The 20,200-nt window shown below is 45.7% G+C and overlaps 2 protein-coding genes across 3 annotated transcripts in view; both read left to right on the top strand.

The window, feature by feature from the left end:
* Slc14a2 (solute carrier family 14 member 2) overlaps positions 1 to 13,177 on the top strand; it is a 420,436-nt gene extending 407,259 nt beyond the window's left edge. For both annotated transcript variants that reach the window (XM_028783201.1, XM_028783202.1), the window contains 8 exons: positions 21 to 180; positions 876 to 1,065; positions 1,688 to 1,816; positions 2,696 to 2,888; positions 4,551 to 4,698; positions 5,299 to 5,433; positions 8,959 to 9,008; positions 12,222 to 13,177. In XM_028783201.1, coding sequence (XP_028639034.1) covers positions 21 to 180; positions 876 to 1,065; positions 1,688 to 1,816; positions 2,696 to 2,888; positions 4,551 to 4,698; positions 5,299 to 5,433; positions 8,959 to 9,008; positions 12,222 to 12,422 — 1,206 coding nt within the window. In that variant the 3' untranslated portion in view covers positions 12,423 to 13,177. The remainder of the gene's footprint in view (positions 1 to 20; positions 181 to 875; positions 1,066 to 1,687; positions 1,817 to 2,695; positions 2,889 to 4,550; positions 4,699 to 5,298; positions 5,434 to 8,958; positions 9,009 to 12,221) is intronic.
* A 3,199-nt stretch (positions 13,178 to 16,376) lies between these two features.
* The window catches only part of Slc14a1 (solute carrier family 14 member 1 (Kidd blood group)), a 39,352-nt gene continuing 35,528 nt past the window's right edge, over positions 16,377 to 20,200 (top strand). The window contains exon 1 of the mRNA XM_028783206.1: positions 16,377 to 16,529. The gene's annotated coding sequence lies outside the window, so the exon portion shown is untranslated. The remainder of the gene's footprint in view (positions 16,530 to 20,200) is intronic.

The following is a 20,200-nucleotide window of genomic DNA, read 5'->3' as shown; positions in this document are numbered from 1 at the left end:
CTATCTCCGGCCCTTGGCAGGACCTGGATACCATGGAGGAGAGCTCTGAGATAAAGGTGGAAGCCAACACAGCGAGAACTTCCTGGATTCAGAGCTCCGTGGTCGCTGGGGGGAAGAGAGTCAGCAAAGCCCTCAGCTACATCACAGGAGAGATGAAGGAATGCGGAGAGAGAATAAAAGGTACATTCTGTGATTTCAACCCCCTGTCGCCTCCCTCACCCTCGGAAACATGCTGCAGGACTTCTCTGCAAACCAGCCTGGGGTCTCTTTCTGGGACATCTCAGAGAAGCTACTTGTGCTATTAAAGTAGGGTATTCTGGGATATAAACACCAGTATTTGTAACTGCCCTGTAAGGATGGATAGGTGGGAGGGGTCTTATTTCTTGACAGAAAAGTTATGCTGACCTAAATGTACCATCTGAATATTGCAGACCAACACTGGGATTTTTGAATCCAACATTCTAGACAAATATGTACTGGGTGGCTTAGAGGAGCTGTGTCTACCAAGCCAGGGGATTCTCTCTGTGAATCTCCACATTGCTTGGCTCATGGGTTTCATACCTTCTGGGCAGCAAAAGAATTTTCTTGAAATTGTATGCCACTCTTATAGGAAGCAGAGTTATACTCATGTTAGGTACCTAATCCCCACCATGGGCAAAACAGTCTTAGAGACTATAGAGGCTGCATCTGGCTAGCAATGACTGGCAAGTGCTCTGGACATTCAAATGCACCCCTGGACTCTTTGTTTAGCCTCATTCCTGACAGATGAAAATTCATACCGATCCCCTGAAAACTCTCACTGCAACTACTATGAAGAACCTGAGCCAGGTCCCACCCGCTCTGGGCATTTGCTGAATTTCCAACTCTCATTTCAGACAAATCTCCAGTGTTCCAGTTTCTTGACTGGGTGCTCCGAGGCATGTCTCAGGTGATGTTTGTGAACAACCCTCTCAGCGGCATCCTCATCCTTCTTGGCCTCTTCGTGCAGAACCCCTGGTGGGCCATCTTGGGTTGCTTGGGCACTATCATGTCCACCTTGACTGCTCTCATCCTGAGCCAGGACAAGTAAGTTCCCACATTCTAGGATAAGGCCAGGAGGACTCTCCCTGGGAGGATCCTTGTTTCCTTCTTACCCTCTAGCCTCAAATTCATCAAAACAATGGCGCTGGTAATTGACTCCTCTTTGAATAGTGAAAGATAAACAGGTGTCTTAGTTAGGGTTTCACTGCTGTGAACAGGCACCATGACCAATCTAAGTCTTACAAGGACAACATTTAATTGGGTCTGGCTTACAGGTTCAGAAGTTCAATCCATTATCATCAAGGTGGGAACATGGCAGCATCCAGGCAGGCATGATGCAGGAGGAGCTGAGAGTTCTACATCTTCATCTGAAGGCTGATAGTACATTACTGGCTTCCAGGCAGCTAGGGTGAGGGTCTTAAAGGCCATACCCACAGTGACACAACTACTCCAACAAGTCCACAACTACTCCAACAGGGCCACACCTCCAAATAGTGCCACTCCCTGAACTAAACCTATACAAACCATCACAACAGGTTATCTCCCCAAAAGAGTATCCTGCTTAAAGATGGCTTATCGGGTCCCAAGTTAGAAAAACTATGACTCTGAAAAACAGTTAAAGTCACAGGGAGGCCCCCACTCCACCAGCACATCCTTGTACCCCCAGGTCAGCCATTGCAGCAGGACTCCATGGCTACAATGGGGTGCTTGTGGGGCTCCTGATGGCCGTATTCTCAGACAAGGGCAACTACTACTGGTGGCTGCTGCTCCCTGTCATCGTCATGTCCATGACTTGGTGAGTTTACTTGTGTTTGTGTGTGTGTGTGTGTGTGTGTGTGTGTGTGTGCATGTACACACATTCTGGGAATACAAGCTCAGGTCCTAATGTTTGCACGGCAAGCACTTCACCCACTGAGTCTGCCTCCCATGCCAGCTAACATCCTTCTTAACCTAACCCTAGGACTTTTTTAACTTCCATTTTAAAGTGTTTGTTGAGCTTGAATATCAGGAATACCGACTAAAGGCAGTTACTAAGGAACTGAGAGCATCATGCCAGGTCATCTGTGTGCAGTATCTCATCAGCTACCATCCAGATCTCAAAGGGTTTCGAGACTTAGCCCCACCAGAGTACAAAGCAAGAAACTGCTGGCTGCATAAGCTAAGAGCTGTGCAGAGTCCAGCCAGTGTCTGGAAATCTCATCCCTCCTGATCCACCAAGATTTTCTCCATCCCTTTAGCTGATGCTCAGACCAAGACAAGCACTCAGGGTAGACTGAAGGCCAGCCATGAAGCAGAAACCTTAAAGTACCAGGTTTCTCCCTCATTTCCAGAAAATGAAGGGTAGTCTGTCTGTGAAGTCAGAATACTTAGGCACTCAAAATATATTAACGACTTTAACTCCCTCCCATTCTTCTCCCAAACCTTTCCTCACTCGTCCTGTCTAGGGGTTGAAGTTCTGTGACTCTTTGAGGAAGTCCAAGGCTCTCCTAAAACCATCCTTTTCGGGATGAGTGTAAACCCTCCCCAGTATCTATGTCCTTCTCAAGAAAGAGATGTAAGGAGAAGCAGCCAGCAAGCTCCTTTTCTCTGGAGAAAGTGGGGCTGTCTGCTGCCGTGTGGTCCAATGCCAAGGCAAGCAGCACCTGACAGGTGCTTCTCACATTTCTTCCATCAGCCCCATCCTTACCAGTGCCCTGAGCACCGTCTTCAGCAAGTGGGACCTCCCAGTCTTCACACTGCCTTTCAACATTGCCGTGACCCTGTACCTGGCAGCCACGGGCCACCACAATCTCTTCTTTCCCACGACGCTGCTGCAGCCAGCAACCGCCACACCCAACATCACCTGGTCAGAGGTCCAAGTGCCTTTGGTAGGTGTCACGAAGGAAGGAAGGACAGTATTTGTACAAATTCGTTGTCAAAGTGAAGGTACTCATTTTACACATCAGAAACATCAGCGAATGGTGATTATTCACAATTACACGGTGCAAGGTGTTCTACAGACATATGCTGGGAGACACTGTCCTGGTCTCCTCTGAGCTAAAAGTTCTGTTTCTGGTCCTACCCTGTGATCACACAGAGGAAGCAACCAAAGCCAAGTTAAAAGACCCATCCAAGATTCCACAGTCAATTAGTGGATGGTGAAGTCAAGCCTAGAACTCTGACCCCTGGATATGTTCCCTGGGCTCTTTTTGCTGATTTCCTTTGTTCAAAAGCCTTTTTGATGTTTAAGTCCCATCTTAAGATAATTACCCTGTGTATTTTCTTTCATTCATCACACTGAGTCATTAAAGTACACACACCATGCCTCTCCCCACTGACTTAAGAAGTCACCGGAGCTTATTCCGTCTCTCTGTGAGCCTTGCTTGTGCTTTGAAGCACAAGTTTTCCTCCATTAAGAAACATAGGTAGCAGAGATTCTTATCTTTTTAAAGTATTTTATGTATACTGCTGATCTCTGGAAGCTTGCCAAGATAGTGAATAAGAAACAGCATTAAAAGTATTAAACTGGATGGGAAAATGTAGCCGTGAGATTTATCAAACTAGGAACACTTTTTCTCCCTAAGACTTCCTACTTCCCATTACATTAAAGGATTTCCCATTCCAATCTGCGGCTCGTCATTATTGGCTATCAGTCACCACAAAACCATCTGGGCTTGTTAACGGAACTTGCAGAAATAAGGATGCCCCATGCCTCTCAGCATTCCAAGGTGTTGTTGACAGACTGCAAATGCACTGAGAGGCATCATTACTCAGAAAAGGGAACTTTTCTGTCAGCCTTATCCTTGGCAATTGTTGTGTTTACTGAGCCAGAGGCAAGAAAAGGAGCCACCTCAGGTGATTCACTCTCCCACTAGTGATGTTTACCCAGTCCCAATCTTTTGGAAGCAAAGTTGCTCTACTCATGAAGAGATGGTGTCAGAACTCATACACTATGTCTCATTATATTCCCAATTTAAAATATTTCAAACTTTTATAGAAATGATTTTTTTTTTGTTTTTCAGGACAGGGTTTCTCTGTGTAGTCCTGGCTGTCCTAGAACTCACTCTGTAGACCAGGCTGGCCTCGAACTCAGAAATCCGCCTGTCTCTGCCTCCCAAGTGCTGGGATTAAAGGCGTGTGCCACCACCGCCCGGTGAAATGAAATATTTTTAATGATTCTATACAAATAAACTTAGACCACCCACACTCCCCATGCAAAGATTCAGAAAAATAATCAAGTTTGATAGTTGTTCTTGAAGGAATAACTTCCTGGACTATGATAAGGACTTTCGTGTTGAGTCTTCCAATTAAAACTTGTACTTTGCCTTTCAAGAAAGTGAGCAATGGATGTCAGAAAGAGGATCTAAGAGGTCCCGACAATATTGAGTGACCACTGAGGAGACTCCCCAGAGGGTACAACTAGGCGTGGATGAATCGCCAGGTGTCATTGCGTGTGTATATACCCCTGTTCAAAAAGAGTTAGTGTCTGGGCTTTGGTGCAGAGGCGAGTGCTTTCTACTTCTGTAACAAGCACATGACTCGTTCCACAGCTTCTGAGAGCCATCCCGGTTGGAATCGGCCAAGTGTACGGCTGTGACAATCCCTGGACTGGAGGCATCTTCCTGGTCGCTCTGTTCATCTCTTCACCTCTCATTTGCTTGCATGCTGCCATTGGATCCACCATAGGGATGTTAGCAGGTCTGCGTCATCTCTTTTAATGACACCCACTTTAATGAGCTATAGGGCTGTTAGCACCCAGTGCAACTTCAGAAGAAAATAGAGAAGAAAATATTTCACCTGCTCCCTGGAAGCTCCCTCTTCCCCTCAGGCCTGCTTTCTGCATTTTTGGAGCTAGGATCCTCCTGTTCCACTAATCAAAAGCCATCCTCAAGAAAGACTGTGGTGTGAGACATTTAACCCAAAGTATAAATGTAAAGTCTGGGAGAGGCTTGTTCAAGAATATTTAAGGGTGCTCTCCAATAATGAAAGAGGAGGCTCTGTTCACAGCCAAGGTTTTGTGTGGAGGGTTTTTAGGTATACAGCAAAGAAAGAGCATTCTCTGTACTGTTTAAATCAGACCTTTACCCCAAGGGTCTCTTCAACTCATAATGATCATTAGCCACTACCATTCCTATGGTCCTGTGCATTTGTTTTCCTTTAGATGAATTGTCATGGAATAATATTGAAATTAGTTTTTTTATACATACCTTCCTATGAGGTACCTGATTCTGGCTTGAGGACGGTGTGGGTTTCAGGAGGCAGGTGAGCCCTGTAAGACCTATGCTTTTGTCCCCTCAGCGCTCAGCATCGCCACACCATTTGACAACATCTACTTTGGCCTGTGTGGCTTCAATAGCACTCTGGCCTGCATCGCCATCGGTGGCATGTTCTACGTCATCACTTGGCAGACTCACCTGCTCGCCATTGCCTGTGGTAGGTACTACTCATAGATTCCCCTCCCGACCACAGAGAAGACCTATGTAGTTCCCTGCAAAGAAACCAACTCCTGACAGACAGTCCTGCTACATGCTATTCCCCCCAAAGATAACAAGCAATTGTCTCCTTGTAAAAGCTTTTGGTTGACACTGCCTTTTACATCTCCAACTACGTTACTTGAGCACACACTGCTTGGCCACTTGGAGACAGGTATTTTTAGATGATGTTGTTTCATTGTTGCTCAGAGGCTGTCTTCTGGGATTGCTGCTCTCCGGGCTGGTAATGAGGCTGGGAGAACAGCTCTCAGTGTTAGTCCTTACAGGTAGAATTCGGCAACACACAGCATGCACCGTGACCAGAGCTAAATATCAGGTATTGAGCATACACCCTGCAGATGAGTCCTCTTGCGTATTTGTTCAATATCACAGGAAGTCAGGATGGCTGTGGTAACTTGACAGATTTATATATTCTCAACCTTGAACATCTTTTGTTTTCCTGTTCTACAAATGGAAACAAAATAAAACTCTTTCTGACCAAAATATTTGAAACAGTTTCTATTTCAGTACAGACATGAATGCTGAAATGTTACCAATTAAGGTTTTTTTTTTAAAAAAAAAATAGTTTCCAATAAAAAAATTCCAGGATATTTTTTTCTAATGTAGAGAAGTTTTCTGACCCATATATTCATATATTCATTTGTTTCTTTGAGATAGTTTGAAGAGACACTCTTCATTTTATGACCACCACTGCAAAGACTGGGAAGTGTGTTTTAAATGAGATGTAATGGGGAAAGCTAAGTTTTTCTTTCTGTCTTCTTAAGAGTCATTTTCTGCTACACCAAAAATATCAATACAGGGTTGGCACAGCATAGCTACTTAAGAAACTGTAATTGTCATATCATCAAATAAAGGTAGCCATTCACAAAGTACTCATGTAAAGGACGAAGTCAACACTTTATCTCATTGTATCCCCCAAAGTCTGTTATTATTCTGCTTGGCAAGGGACATGTCAATAGAGATGAGGCAGCCTGAATGTACCCAAGGCCAGGGTCGTACATGTGAGGACCGACAAGTCCCAGGTGCCTCCTCTCCATGTCCAGTGCCTATCTTGCCAAGAAGATTAAGTAGCTCTGTGCCATATGGTACCCAGTGGTTCTCACTCAAGGACATTAGCAGTATCTGATGACATTTTTATCTGCCACACCTAGGGAAAGGAAAGCGTGCTCTTGGCATCTTACTGTAATGGTGTTGAACATCCCATAATGCACAGCACAGACCAGACCCGCAGCCAATTGTCCTTGGTACCAGAGCAGCAAACATAGTGCATGGTTTCTCATTTACTCCCCCCACTGCCACCCTCGGTGTGTGGATACTCTTCCTGTTCCCATTTCACAGATGGAACACACCAAAGCTAACAGGATCAGAGAAGACTGCCTAGCTGGGTTTGTAAAAGTGTGCTCTCTGCGTGGTGTCCAATCTTTCCCATAGTCCCTTCTCCTTCTTCAGGTTAAAGGCTCAGAGAAGAAAAGCCCTTTCCACAATTACACACCCGCGGTGGGATAGATGGGCAAGATGAACGACTCTTTCCACCACAGTCCATTCTTCACACACCCCAGGATGGATGAGCCCCCTTCCCACAATCCTGACAGGCTACACTCTGATTCTTTCACAGATTCATCATCCTTCCTGTTCTGCCACCCTATGACCACGCATGAGTACACACAAGGCCTTTCAGAGACCTTGATATAACAGATCAAGTTTGACTAAAAATAAAATAAGAGTAGAGCCAAGGGAATGTAAGTGTAAATCTACCCTGGGGATGACGTAGGTCCTGGGGATGACGGAGCAATCAGGTAGGGTTGGGCTCAGGAAGGGCCACTCTCTGAAGCCTCTGCTCTCCACAGGCCAACCCTGGAGCTGCCCTGTGGATCTCACATTTCCTCTATACTCCGGGGCATCTGTGGTACTTGGGTTGTCCCCTCTACCCTCGTCTTTCTAACCTCATAGCATCCTGAGAAGCTGCAGTCTGCAGTGGTTAGAGCAAGATCCCTGTAAGAACCAGATGGTCAGGACTCTGCCATAGTCAGACACACAGTCCTAGGAAGTCACCGCAATCTCAGTGTCTAACACAAACAGTGCTCCCTCTGTGGGACCACTGTCGTGATGACACTGGATGGTTGACTGATGTGAGAGCAGAACTGGTATCTAGGAAGAGCCTGGAAGGTTTACTCCTGGTTCTCTGTTGTCAAGGAAAGAGTGTCAGGGACTCCAAATCCTCTGGGAGAAGCAAATGGGAGGGACACAGGAAGCTGTTCCCTGCTTCAAACTCTGCATCATACAATCTATCCTTAACCTCTTCTGCTCTGCCACCTCAAATCTCTGCAACAATGGGCTTCAACTCTCAGCCATGTAGACCTCTAGTACTATTTACTCTGTCTGAACTTGTTTTGGTCGCGTGTGTGCGTGTGGGTGTGCATGTGTGTGTATGTGTGGTGTTTGTTTTGTGGTTAGGGATTTTTGGTTTTGGTTTTGATTTTGGTTTGGTTTGGGTGCTTTTTGCGGGGGAGGTGTGTATGTGTTTTGTGGTTAAGGATGTTTTTTTTTGGTTTGGTTTTTGGTTTGTGTGTGTGTGTGTGTGTGTGTGTGTGTGGTATTTGTTTTGTGGTTAGGGATTTTTGGTTTTGGTTTTGATTTTGGTTTGGTTTGGGTAGTTTTTTGGGGGGAGGTGTGTATGTGTTTTGTGGTTGAGGATTTTTTTTTTGGTTTGGTTTTTGGTTTGTGTGTGTGTGTGTGTTTGTGTGTGTGTAAAACTACTGCTTACCTAGAAGGAATGCTGAACAACATGGCTGGTGTTGTCGCTGGCTGAGCATATAGTACCTCTAGTAAAGGTTAGCTCTCCTTAATATTGTAGGGGCAATTGGGATAGTCTCTTGTGAGAACACAAAGCCCAATTAGGTTGGCCCATTTTACTGCCTTCCAATTTCTCCCGGTGTTTGGCTCTTCCCAGGAGTCAACTTATTCATGGTCCCCTCTGCACAGCCTAAAACACAAAGCAGTAGACATGGTTGGTCTCCCTGAAACATACAGGATGCCCTTTCTCCCTGGAACCCTGCACTATGCTAATAGCTCCTGATGGAATAACACATCAGGGAATTCTGAGACTCACTTGCTTTCGCTTTATTGTAAAATTTTCATTTATGGTTTATGCTATTAAATGTTCCCTTTACTGGAAAGCATGGCGGTGGGACCCAAGAGAACTGTCACAGTTAAATTCTCCCCCCCCCCCCCCCCCCACCCACACACACTTTTATTTTAACAAAGTTCATCTGCTGTCTTGGCTGTGCTGGCATTTTGGTGGAATTTAACACTTTTAAAGCTGCTAGGCAGTGGGAATGAAACTCAGTTTGGGTGAGATATACCACGTGAGATGTAACATTAATGCTGAGGGAATGTGGAGAGTAAGCTGGGCTGCTGTTGAATCTTTACCCTTTACCAAGCTGTTTCCGGTTGTCTCTTTTTCTAGCCCTGTTCGCAGCCTACCTGGGTGCCGCCCTGACCAACATGCTGTCTGTGGTAAGTCACGTGGGCTACAAACCACATGTCCCCCTGCACCTCCTAAATGTTGCATCAAACCCCTCTACCCTTTGGCTCATATCCTGCTACCCACCTTAATTCTGTCAGGAAGGAAGTCGGTCTCACAAGCTTATACCTCAAACCCATCACTGGTGGCCAAGGGGTCACTTTGAAGAGTAAATCTTTCCAATATAACTCCATTATAACCTACCGTCCTATAGAACTAATTTTAAATCTTTATTGTTTAACTTGTGCATATGCATAAGTTACCTGCTCACCTGGCTTGTGGACAGTGTATGTCTTTATCCCATAGCAGCTAGCATGGTTCATAGAGAGGGTCGTTGGCAATGGCCCCTCCGGGAACTGAGAACTGTAAGGTAGTCATCCAAAGAGAATCGTAAGGGCGGTATGGGCACACATAGTCCCAGAACCTCTTCTTTGCCTTGGGCGCAGTTTAGGGTGGTGTGCAAAGCCACCACAGGCCAGCACACAGGGTTCGGGGCTCACCTAACAAATCAATCCACCCTGTTCCACTTAAGATAAGAGTACGAGTGAAACTTCACATGGACAAGGTTTATTCGACTTGGGATCGTGATTTGTATACCCCAAGAAGACAAATTAGTCACCCATCCTTGGGAAGTGAATTTAATACAGCCAAATTAATAGTTAAAACGTAGGAATAGAGATGCATTCGATGTGGCTACATTGGGAAGAAGGGGAAAAGATCCGGTGAGCCTCTCTCAAGCCCATCTTCTGAGGGTCTTGAAACAAGAGGGTCAGTAGTATACACATTTAAGCAGTCCTGGTCAAGGTGTGGTCCTCCCAAATATTGGCCCATTATTGTCTGGCTTTAGCCTCATCCCATAAGGTGGCCTAACAAGTTGTAAATCTCTCTCCTGGAGATTTACAACTCGAATAACCGAATAACCAGCCTGGTATCTTTTCTAGCTTGAGATTCTTGGGGAATGTTCTATTTCTTGAGGTCCATTCTTTCACTATCCCAATATATTGGAAGACTCAAGTGTCTCCTAAGAATATATTCAGTTCTACCAGGCTGGTTACACAAGCAGAACATGTCACAGATTCAACATTATAATGTCTGGAGACATTATAGACATTCCATACAACACCTGTGTAGATTGATCCTTCACCTCTAGTGAAAGAGAGGGTGGGACTTAGCATAGGAAGCCATATTAGCCTTTCCTAACACCATCCTATTTCTGCCAGTGAACTAAGTCCCTCAGATGCTTCCTGTCATGTTGTGTTCCCCTTTACCAAAACTTGACACACAGCATTACAACAACTTTGGCATTCATCAGTCCTCTTTCTGCTTAGCCCATGTGCTACACAAGAACAGGGCCCCTCCGTATTTGTATCTTAGTCTTAGAGTTCTACAACAGGAGGAGATAACAGATGGAAGAGATAATGAGGGAATGAAGCCCTGAAAGAGTGAGCACCTACACTAGGGGATGCTAGAATTGGGATGAAGGGCCCTCAGAAACACTGCATGGAGACAAGAGGGTAGATTGTGACCTCAGGGGCCCATTCACCCTAGGCTTTTGCCATCAGTTCTGGCACCAATAATTCTCCTGATCCATCATTCAATACACATACCATGTGCTGTCTGTCCCAGCTAATGCCCTAGATGAAATATAGGAAGCTTCAGTTCCCAGATCTAGAGATGCATAGTGCTGAATGTCCTTCCCATCAGCACTGAGAGGTTAAGGACCATGCCATCCCATGTAGGCGTTCTTCCAAACAAATGAAAGTTGACTTGTTATGCTGATGATGGTCAAGGACACTAAAATATAGTTTTTAAATGGCCGTCAACTAACCCAGAAGAAATTTCCAACCTCATTGAGGAGCATAATAGAAAATCATAAAACTACATATATAAAACCATTCAGTGCCTCCTCAGAAAACCCTTATGCACCACTATTCTTTGCCTTTCTAGCCAGCATATGAGCATGCACATCCTGGCCCCCAACAATGCTGCTATCTGCTTAATAATAATGACTGTGCCCCAAGGACCACTTATTGGGTACTTGGCATGCACTAAGCAACAGCTCTCTGAGTAGGTATCGGCACACTGTTGAGGAAAAATGTCTCAGGAAGATTAAAAAACTATGATAAGGTAGTCAGAGCTGAGATTGGTCTACAGTGGGGCTTCAAGGGATGCTTCCCCAAACACTTCATTGCATCTCATTAGAGCTTTGGGAGACTTGTTGAGCGGAATCCATCACCCATAGATATCCCTTACAGACTAGATTCTGGTACTATTCTGATGGTCCCAAGTCTTGCTAACAGTGTGCTCTTTGGACTGTCACATGACAAGGACATGGCACTACCTGAGGCTTCAATTGATTGTGGCAAAATGCTTGGAGGGCAGAAGGATCACGTGATCTGCCTCGTAATTGAATTTGTAGGCCCTTGGCAAACCATTCACTCAGCTATCTTGGGGGAAGAATGAGGGGACGTATTAAATGTTGCATAGTGCCTCAGGGAATGCAAGGCAGGTGAACAGGGTGAGGCTGGAGGGTGGAGATGAGAAAACCCTTAAGAAATCGGGTAGCTAACCTTGCCCTCCCTCTGCAAACCTTGCACTCCTCCACTTCTCTCCACATCTGTTCATTGCCTGTGTCGCCGTAAAAGGTTTCTGCTCCACAGTTCCTAAGTGCCATCTGCTACTACTTAGTCCTGTAGTCCTTTCCGGTCTAGAGCGCTATAGATACAGTCTCTGTGCTCTTCAGTTCACTTCCTCAAAAGAGGCCTTCTACTGCCTCCTGCCAGGAGCCTATTGAATCAAGTGCCTCTCTTTAGTCCAATCAACACAGCCATGTAGCTAAAAAAAATGGCTGCCAAGTGCATTCCATCAAAGCAGACGGATTGAAGAAGGCATGGAATGCCCACAATTCCTGGAACTGGAAGTATAGATTGGCCAGGTTCCCCAAGACAAAACAAGTCTAGTACATAAAAGTACATGGACAACTATGAAGGGTCCAATAGCTGTATTTTGGAAGGTGTGTGCTTATCTGTCACAGAATAAACTTAAAGACCTTCTGATTTCATTTACGTTGGCTATCAGTTAAGTATTCCCCTCACCAATCAGCCCTTCCTATAAGCGGGGATATAGGTAAGAAATGAAGGCTAGTTAAACAGACATTCACAGCTGATATAATATAAATGTGATGTGATTATCTCCTCTCCCTCCAGTTTGGGTTACCACCCTGCACTTGGCCCTTCTGCCTCTCGGCGCTCACCTTCCTTCTCCTGACAACCAACAATCCTGGTATCTACAAGCTGCCACTCAGCAAAGTGACCTACCCAGAGGCCAACCGCATCTACTTCCTGTCCCAGGAGAAAAACAGAAGGGCATCAACAATAACTAAGTATCAGGCCTACGACGTCTCCTAAGCTGCCCTTTCTAAAGCATGTCTTGTAAATGCAGCCTCTGGCACACGGTCTGCACCCCAAGCTAAAGCTAAGGACACTGAACCTTCCTTCTTTCTAATACGCATGTGGCCACTGGTTGGGATTCCTCTCAGTAAGATGTGCAGGACTCATCAAAGCCATGCTAGTTTAGACTAAATACCACTGATGGCTCTTTGGGAACTTTTGGGGGGGAACTTGCTACTCACCCTTCTCAATTATTTAGTGAGCAAAGCATGATGCCAGAAAACGCTCGTTAGCTTCTCAGGCAAGAGGGCCTGGTCCCTACCCTGCTCCGCCACTAATGAATTCCAACTGTCTCAGGCTAGTCCTCTCCCTACCCCTCACCCCCAACTCAGCCTGGGCTTTTTGTTGTCAAAGATTTCTTTACGACGAGGAGGGACTCCAAAGTCCTTCTACCTCAGAAACATTCTTTCCCATCTCCTGCAAACTAATCAACTCAGCATGATCAGCAAGTGGTTATCCTGACTTGAGTTACTTATGGAATGGTTCTCAGAGGAGAGAGGAAAATGTCTGTGTCCTGTGGAAGTTTATCCTTAGACAAAGGAGATGCTCTCCAGTCCTGCTTTCTAGACACCTGAATTCATTGAAAATGCCAATGTACCTTCTTTGCAATCATGTGGTAAGAATTGGTCTTTCTCAACATCCAATCATAGCATAATCTTTGCTTGTGGAATATTCAAAATCGATACTGTCATTAAACTTGAAATTTGCAAGTTTGGTATCTGGGTTTTCTTAAAATGGGGCTTTCCTACATACTCATATAGAGTTTCACCCAAGCATGTGTCTGGAAAGAGAAACAGGCATAAGGGTGATCAGAAAAGATGTCAATTTTCTTGTGGAGAGTTGTGCAGACGTCCATGTACATTGCTTCCTATGATGCTGGTACAGATTAAACTCCCATTACCTTTCAGCATACAGTCTCTCAGCCTTGGGCACCAAGATTACTAACCCAGCCTTTTGTGAATGGCCAGTCACCTGTAACTTAGTCACTCTGGGTGTGTCTCCCACTGTGCTCCTGAGGTGCACTCAGCCTTCATAGAAAGCCAGTAGGCCCAGGATTCCAGCCCTTCTCCAGAGTAGCATCAACCTCTTCTAACAACAGTGAGACCCCAACACGTGCTTCCAGTTCAGTGTGATGAGTGCTGAGGTAACCAGGGACTCGGAGCTGGGGAGACGGATCAGTCAGTAAAGTGCTTGCTACACAAGCATGAGGGCCTGAGCTCAGATTCCTGAGCACACACAAAGAACTAGGCATGATGGTGTGCACTCACAGTCCTAACTGTGGGACGAGGCAGGCAGATTCCTAAAGGGGAAGTCCAACTAGTCTTGCCAAATTGGTGAGCTCCTGATTCCATGAGAATGATAAAGACAGAGAGCCAACTTCAATTTCTGGAGCCCACATGTACCCCCAACACACACACACACACACACACACGCACGCACATGAAAATATACATGCATATATGGTTGAAGGGGTAGGTGAAAGCAAGAAAACAGACTATAAATGCATGTTTAAGGAAGAAAGGTAGAACTACATTTTACCGAAAAAAAATTTTTTAAAAAGCTAGCTTCTACATTTGTATTTCTATTTTTCTGTGTGCCAGAGATCCCTGCCATTTTTTACCAGTGGCCCAAGAGCACTGAGACATGTATTTCTCCTCCAGATCCCATCCCACCCCTTATGGCTTTCCCAGGAAAAAAGACCCCTTCTCCAAGCAGAAAAGTCCTCCACATAGGAGAAGGAAATGACTCACACGCCAGAGCCGCCTCTGAGTTTGTGATCACACCTTGAGGCCAAGAAGGTCCCAGGCTGTGTTTTAATGACCATGGAAATTATGGTTCTCCAAGGATCAAGCATTCAGGAATTTCACCCAAAGGCTGTTTATGCTCAAAGCTTACTCAGCTGCCCCTCAACCACGATGTGATGACATCTAACCATTAAAGAACGGGTCCTTGTGTATTTCCACCGACGTTTTATAATCTGATTTTATTAAGAGTAGGAACCCTTCCATGCCTGTGCCATTTTGATTACTGACCACTAATAAAACCCTTCAGCTGTTCTGAGTATTTCACTAGCCTCACCTATAAAGCAAACTGAGTCGGCCTGGCCTTCCAAGCAAGGTGGAAACAGATGGGGCAAAAACGCCTATGAAAATATACGATGTCTATGAGATCCCAGCGCGGACTGTCGAGTCTAGCAGGTCACTTAAGCACCAGAAGTACAGAGCTGGAGCCTGCTTCCAAGTCCTGAGAGCAGCTTTGCACGTGAGCAGTCCTTCAACACGCCATCCAGCGACGTCACTGGAAAACAGCCCTAGTGAAAGTTTTATATCACGGAAAATGGCAAGCTCTACAAATCTAATATATTGTGTGTAAACCATGGGATGTATGTAACAGAATAAAGTGTAAAATAAAAAATATACACGCTTTCATTCATTTATGAGAAAGTCCTTGTATGAACATTGAGGCTGATTTACCCAAGGCTGAGACATGTGATTAATTCAACTCTCTCAGGAAAAAAAAAAAATTATTCAGGGCAGGCACTGTCCTTTTTGTTGTTGGTCTCTTCCATTCCTCACAGTAGCCTGTTGATGCCACGTGGTAGCTGTGCGTCATTACTGGCTGACACACATCTCCACCCCCTTGCCTTTGACAGCATGTGTTTACCTGTCCTGGATAGAATTTGAATCCTGTTTTAAGCATAACAAATCCATATATGCACACACAAGACTTTCCAACAGCCCAGCCACTCCAGAACTTCCTGCCCAGCTCCTCCTTCTAACCCACATCAGCCCGTACCATCCAGCCTCAAACTCATCATCAACATCATCATCACAGTAACTGTGAGCTCTGTGCAGCCTTCCGTAACCATCCTGTCCTTACAGATTCCTGCTGCAGAGGGTGGCTCGGTGGTGAGGCACCAGATTCCCTCACAGATCCCCCATACCGTGAACTCCTAAGTCACATGATAGTCTCAGGTAGACAGGTAGATGGTCGGGACCAGTTGAAGTTCAAGGTGTGTTGGGATTGGTTTGGAACTACATATCTAACAGAGACGACTAGGCTGCCTCCCAGGATTTGACATGGGTGTGGTGGCAGAGGCAAGAATGGGCCTCTCTCTTATGTTCTTAGTCACGGATGCTGTGTCTTTAGAGTCACACTTTGAGAAACTCTCTTGTAACAAATGAGATCCCACCTCCACTAAACCCTTTCCCTTTCTGTCACACGCCGTGACGGGTTAACTGTGCATTGTTGTGTACATAGGAATTCTCTGTGGAGCGTCCTCAAAGTGTACACTCCTGAGCCTCAGCCCCAAAGACGTGGGTTCAGCAGATCCAGATGGAACCATGAATCTGAACTTTCCCACAAACTCTTGGATGGCATGGATCAAGGTGCTGGATCAAAGTCCAGCCCTTGAGATCACTGACTGAATAGGTTCATCAGGTAGATGAGTGTCATCCAGTTCCAATGCAAGCCCTCATCCTGAACCAAGCAAGTCTCAGTTGGCATAAACATGGCATGTTTTGAATGCTCCCAAGGTATCTTCCAGTATGCACCCAGGCTTACAAGCAACTGTGGGTTCTGTTTCCTGGGCCCTAATCTGCTTCTTAAAGAGTCATTCCTTAAATAAAAAAAATAAATAAATAAAATAAATAAATAGAGTCATTCCTGGAGAATGTTAAACCCTCAGCTCTGATCCTCATAGGGTGTAATGAGGAACACCGGGTACCAACAGGCAGGAGGAAGTGAGAAACTTCCAAAATGAAGTCTGTTTCTCAGTAATAGTTGGGGGCTAGCTCTGTACTCTAACGGAAACGAAAAGAAAAAAAAAGAAAAAACAAGAAAAAAAAAGAAACCACCAACCAGAAACATCCGGCTCAAAAAACCAAATAAAGAAGCAAAGCTTAGCATGGGCCTCAGACGCCTGCTGAGTGTGCCCAGTGAACCTACAGGAAAAGTACACCCGTGGGGTAGACAGAAGCCCCTCCAGCCACACTGCAGGAGCACAGTCGGAGCCTACGGAGGGCGTGGCAGCCACTGAGATATAGCAGGGGCACCTGTGAGCAGGTAGGAATGGAGGGTTGGCCCAAGGGTGTGGCTAAAAGGGAGGGCTGTAGAGGTGTTGACTGTTGACGGCAGCTGCTCTGGGAAAAGGAGTGTGCCCCACATAGACAGGCATGGAGGAAGTCTCAAGTGGTATAGTTTGAGATTAAAAACGTAAAAAGACGGAGACAGGCAGGACACAGGAGATAGGAGGAAGAGCGAAAGCCTCTGTGCTTACAGTACCAGAACAGAAAAACGTGGGGGAGGGAGCGGATTGTTCTGATGTAAGAATGCAGGGGGTTTCAGTCCCACTGAAAGCTGCCTGGTTCACAGACTGCTGCAGAGATGTGGGTGGCTCTCAGTCCCTTTACCTGCTCTTAACTTCTTGAGGGGTTTGTCCGAATCACGTGCTACAGAGACAGTTTGTCACGCACAGACTGGCCTGAGCAGGTGCAGAGAGAAGGGTCAGGTGACAAGGATACACGCAGCACGTGCAGGGGAACATGTAAAAATCCCAGTGTTGAGGTCCAGCCTGGCCCCATCCGAGGTCTAGGGTGTGCCCAGGCATGAATGGTTTTCAAAGCTCCCGGAGTGTGTCCGTGTGCAATCAAGTTGCTGCATACCTTTGGAAGTCGAGAAAGAACCTCTCTGTGTGTTACCAACAAGTGGGAGACGCACAGGTAGCTTGATTTTTTTTCATTGAGATTATTTTTTTCATACAATATACTTTGATCAAGGTTTTCCCTCCTTCATCTCTTCCCAGACCCTCCCCCACCTTAATATAGAAGCAAAAGATCAGTAAGTGTTTTTTTTAAAAAAAAAAAAATGCCCAGAGCATCATGAAAAAAAAATCCAAAATATCACTGAGTTGTTTTGTGTTGGCCATCTACTGCTGGGCATGGGACCTTTTAGTATGATTTGTATATCCATTGAAGCTTCCTTGAAAAAATTAATTTTGCCTTTGCAAGTGTTTGTCAGCTGGAGACAGAGCCTTGATTAGGGATAGAAGTTCATCTCCACTTTTCCTATCAGCACTGGGACCGAGTCTGGTTTGGACTGGTGCAGGCCTTGTATGAGCAGCATGATTTCTGTCAGGGGAAAGTTGTTCCTATCTCTGGGGTGAGAGATGAGAGATGGCCCATGAGTGCTGAAGTCTTAAATTCAAGATCTGGGAATTTAAGCCCAGCTCCTGACTCCTCTGACAGAGGAGCGGAAAGGCCAGCACGGTGGTCCCTGCCTTTCATCTCAGCAACCGGGAGGCAGAGGCAGGAGGATCTCACCCTGGTCTACATAGTGAACTCTATTACTACAGAGTAAAGCTTTGGAGAGAGGGGGGAGGAAGGGGAAAGAGAGGGAGAGGGAGAAGAAGGGAGGGAGGGAGACAGGGAAGGAGGGAGAGAAGGAAAGAAGAAAGGGAAGGAGGGATGGAGGAAGAAAGAGGGATCCTAGGCTGGCTCAGCACATCTGCCCCCCTCCCTGGGCTTGCCAGCTGCTTCCTCCTCATAAGGCCTCAGCCTGGCTCCTGGTCCTCAGCCCCAGGCTCTGGACAGGAACAGAGTCAGGGTCCTTTGTGGGCAGGAGTGGATTTCACAAGCTCTGATTCTTTGTGCTGCCCCCAAGTGCAGCAAGAGAGAGTGCTTCTTCATTCACACTCACAGGGTCCATGGTCCATGAGGATGTGCTCACTGGTTTGTATGCTGTTGGGTATTTAAGGATTAGGCCGGAGGATGCTGCACTGGTTGTCATGCAGAGGTGCAAGCTTTGTCTGTAAGCATGTGAGAACGGGTCTTAGGGGTTCCGTTTTTTAGTTAGGGGTCCTGGTTTATGTAGGGGTCCTGCTTTTTTTTTTACAATCATTTTTAGAGGGTAAATGTTAAGCAGTGTGTGGTGCTGTGTGGTACTGGTTTCTTTTGTTAATTTTTCAGTCAGCAGACATGGGTTTCATTGTGACATCTTCATTCTAAGGTTGTATTTTTATATTATTGCTATATCTTGTTCTGATTTGACTTCTTACTGCCCTCCTCTCCCCTTCCCTTCCCCCAACCAATAATCCCCCTCTTCCTTTTAAAAAGTGTTTGAGGATTTATTTTTGGCATATGTGTATGCATGCATTCTCTGTGAGGGTATAGGCACCTGACCACAGGTGACCAGAATGGGAGCATTGGATCCCGTAGAACTGGAGCTACAGGTGCCTGTGAGCTACCTGTCATGGATGCTGGACCAAGTGAGTCCTCGAGAAGAGCAGCAAGCAGCAAATACTCTTAACACTTCTGCTTCCACATATAAACAATAGTGTTCCCTCTCCCTCCCCCCATCCTGTACACCTCTTCCTAAACACACACACACACACGTCTATCTATAGTCCGCATAAGAGGGGGAATGTGGTATTTTTCCAAGTGTGTTTGTTTAATTCCTTTAGCATAATCATCTCCAGTTGGTTCAACTCCCCAATGTATGAATTTGGTTTGGTTTGCGAAAATGCCATTCAAACCCACCTGGATTATAATCACTTATATAGGGTCAAAAATACAAATTCCTGTGGCCCCTTCAGACCAAGGAAGTATGGACTCCGGGGCTAGAACCCACCCTAAAGTCCCTGATGAGCACTGTGTGTATCAAAGTGCAAGAACTGTGTTTATCCTTCAATCAAGAAGGCTATAGAGAGACGAGGACAGAGGTGACAGACGCCAAGGACTAAGAAACCTTTTATTTTACCTAACCTGCCTCTGCACTGCCCATGGTTGGAAGGGAAGCTTCTACATCCTAAGAAGCTACATACAAGCACTGGGCTTGGACATGCATCCTGCACTAGAGGGCGCCAAAGTATCTCCAAAAGCCATTTCCAGGTCGGTCGCTACCTGTCCCCACTTCACTGATACCGTGACTCTCAAAGGGACATTGGAATACTTGCAAGTGCTTAGTTGCTAAAGAACACTCTTCTTATTTCTGGGGCTGAGGAATCCACCCCTTTAAGTGGATATTTCTCCTCCCGAAAGGAATGCACAGACCTCCTTTAAGTTATCGTCACAGTGAAATGAGGTCAAGCTCCTTGATGAGTTCCCAGCCAGTTGTCTCCCAAGGCAAGCAGTTTGCACTGCTAAGAACCCTGAAACCTTGAGTCACAAAAGCAGTGTTTAACATGTTTATTATTGATTCGTTCTATGACAACAATTATAATAGGGAGTGGGGGTAGTAAAGGAGGTGGTGGCATTAGTGGTGGGGAGGTAGTGGTGGCAAGGTTGGGGCAGAACTGTAAATGGAAAACAGAACGATGCTGCCTAAGGGCTCACCTGACTGAAGGGTAAAAACCAAACCCTTGAGCTGATGGGCAAGTTTCTCTCTCTCTCTCTCTCTCTCTCTCTCTCTCTCTCTCTCACACACACACACACACACACACACACACACACACACACAGAGTCACACACACAGGCACAGTTCTCCACCATTAGAATACTCCTGCACCTCACTTTCAATACACTTTTATTTTTCTATTCTTTTCATCTCTTTCTTCCACTTTCCATTGTAAATGCTTCTCCATCAATGGTCAACACCCAGTTCACATGTAGCTAGCATCTTCTATGAGGACTTCTCTGGTACTCAAGGCAAAATTGAGCACATGTTCTTCCACACATGCATACTACTTCTGTACACTTCATCTTTAATGTTTTCCTGATTTGTCTTTTAAGAGGCTGATG

The sequence above is a fragment of the Grammomys surdaster genome, unplaced genomic scaffold (assembly GCF_004785775.1).
Source record: "Grammomys surdaster isolate TR1022 unplaced genomic scaffold, NIH_TR_1.0 1036, whole genome shotgun sequence".
In the NCBI taxonomy this organism is placed as follows: Eukaryota; Metazoa; Chordata; class Mammalia; order Rodentia; family Muridae; genus Grammomys; species Grammomys surdaster.
Note: the sequence above shows the minus strand (reverse complement) of the source record. Positions and strands in the feature narration are given on the sequence as shown.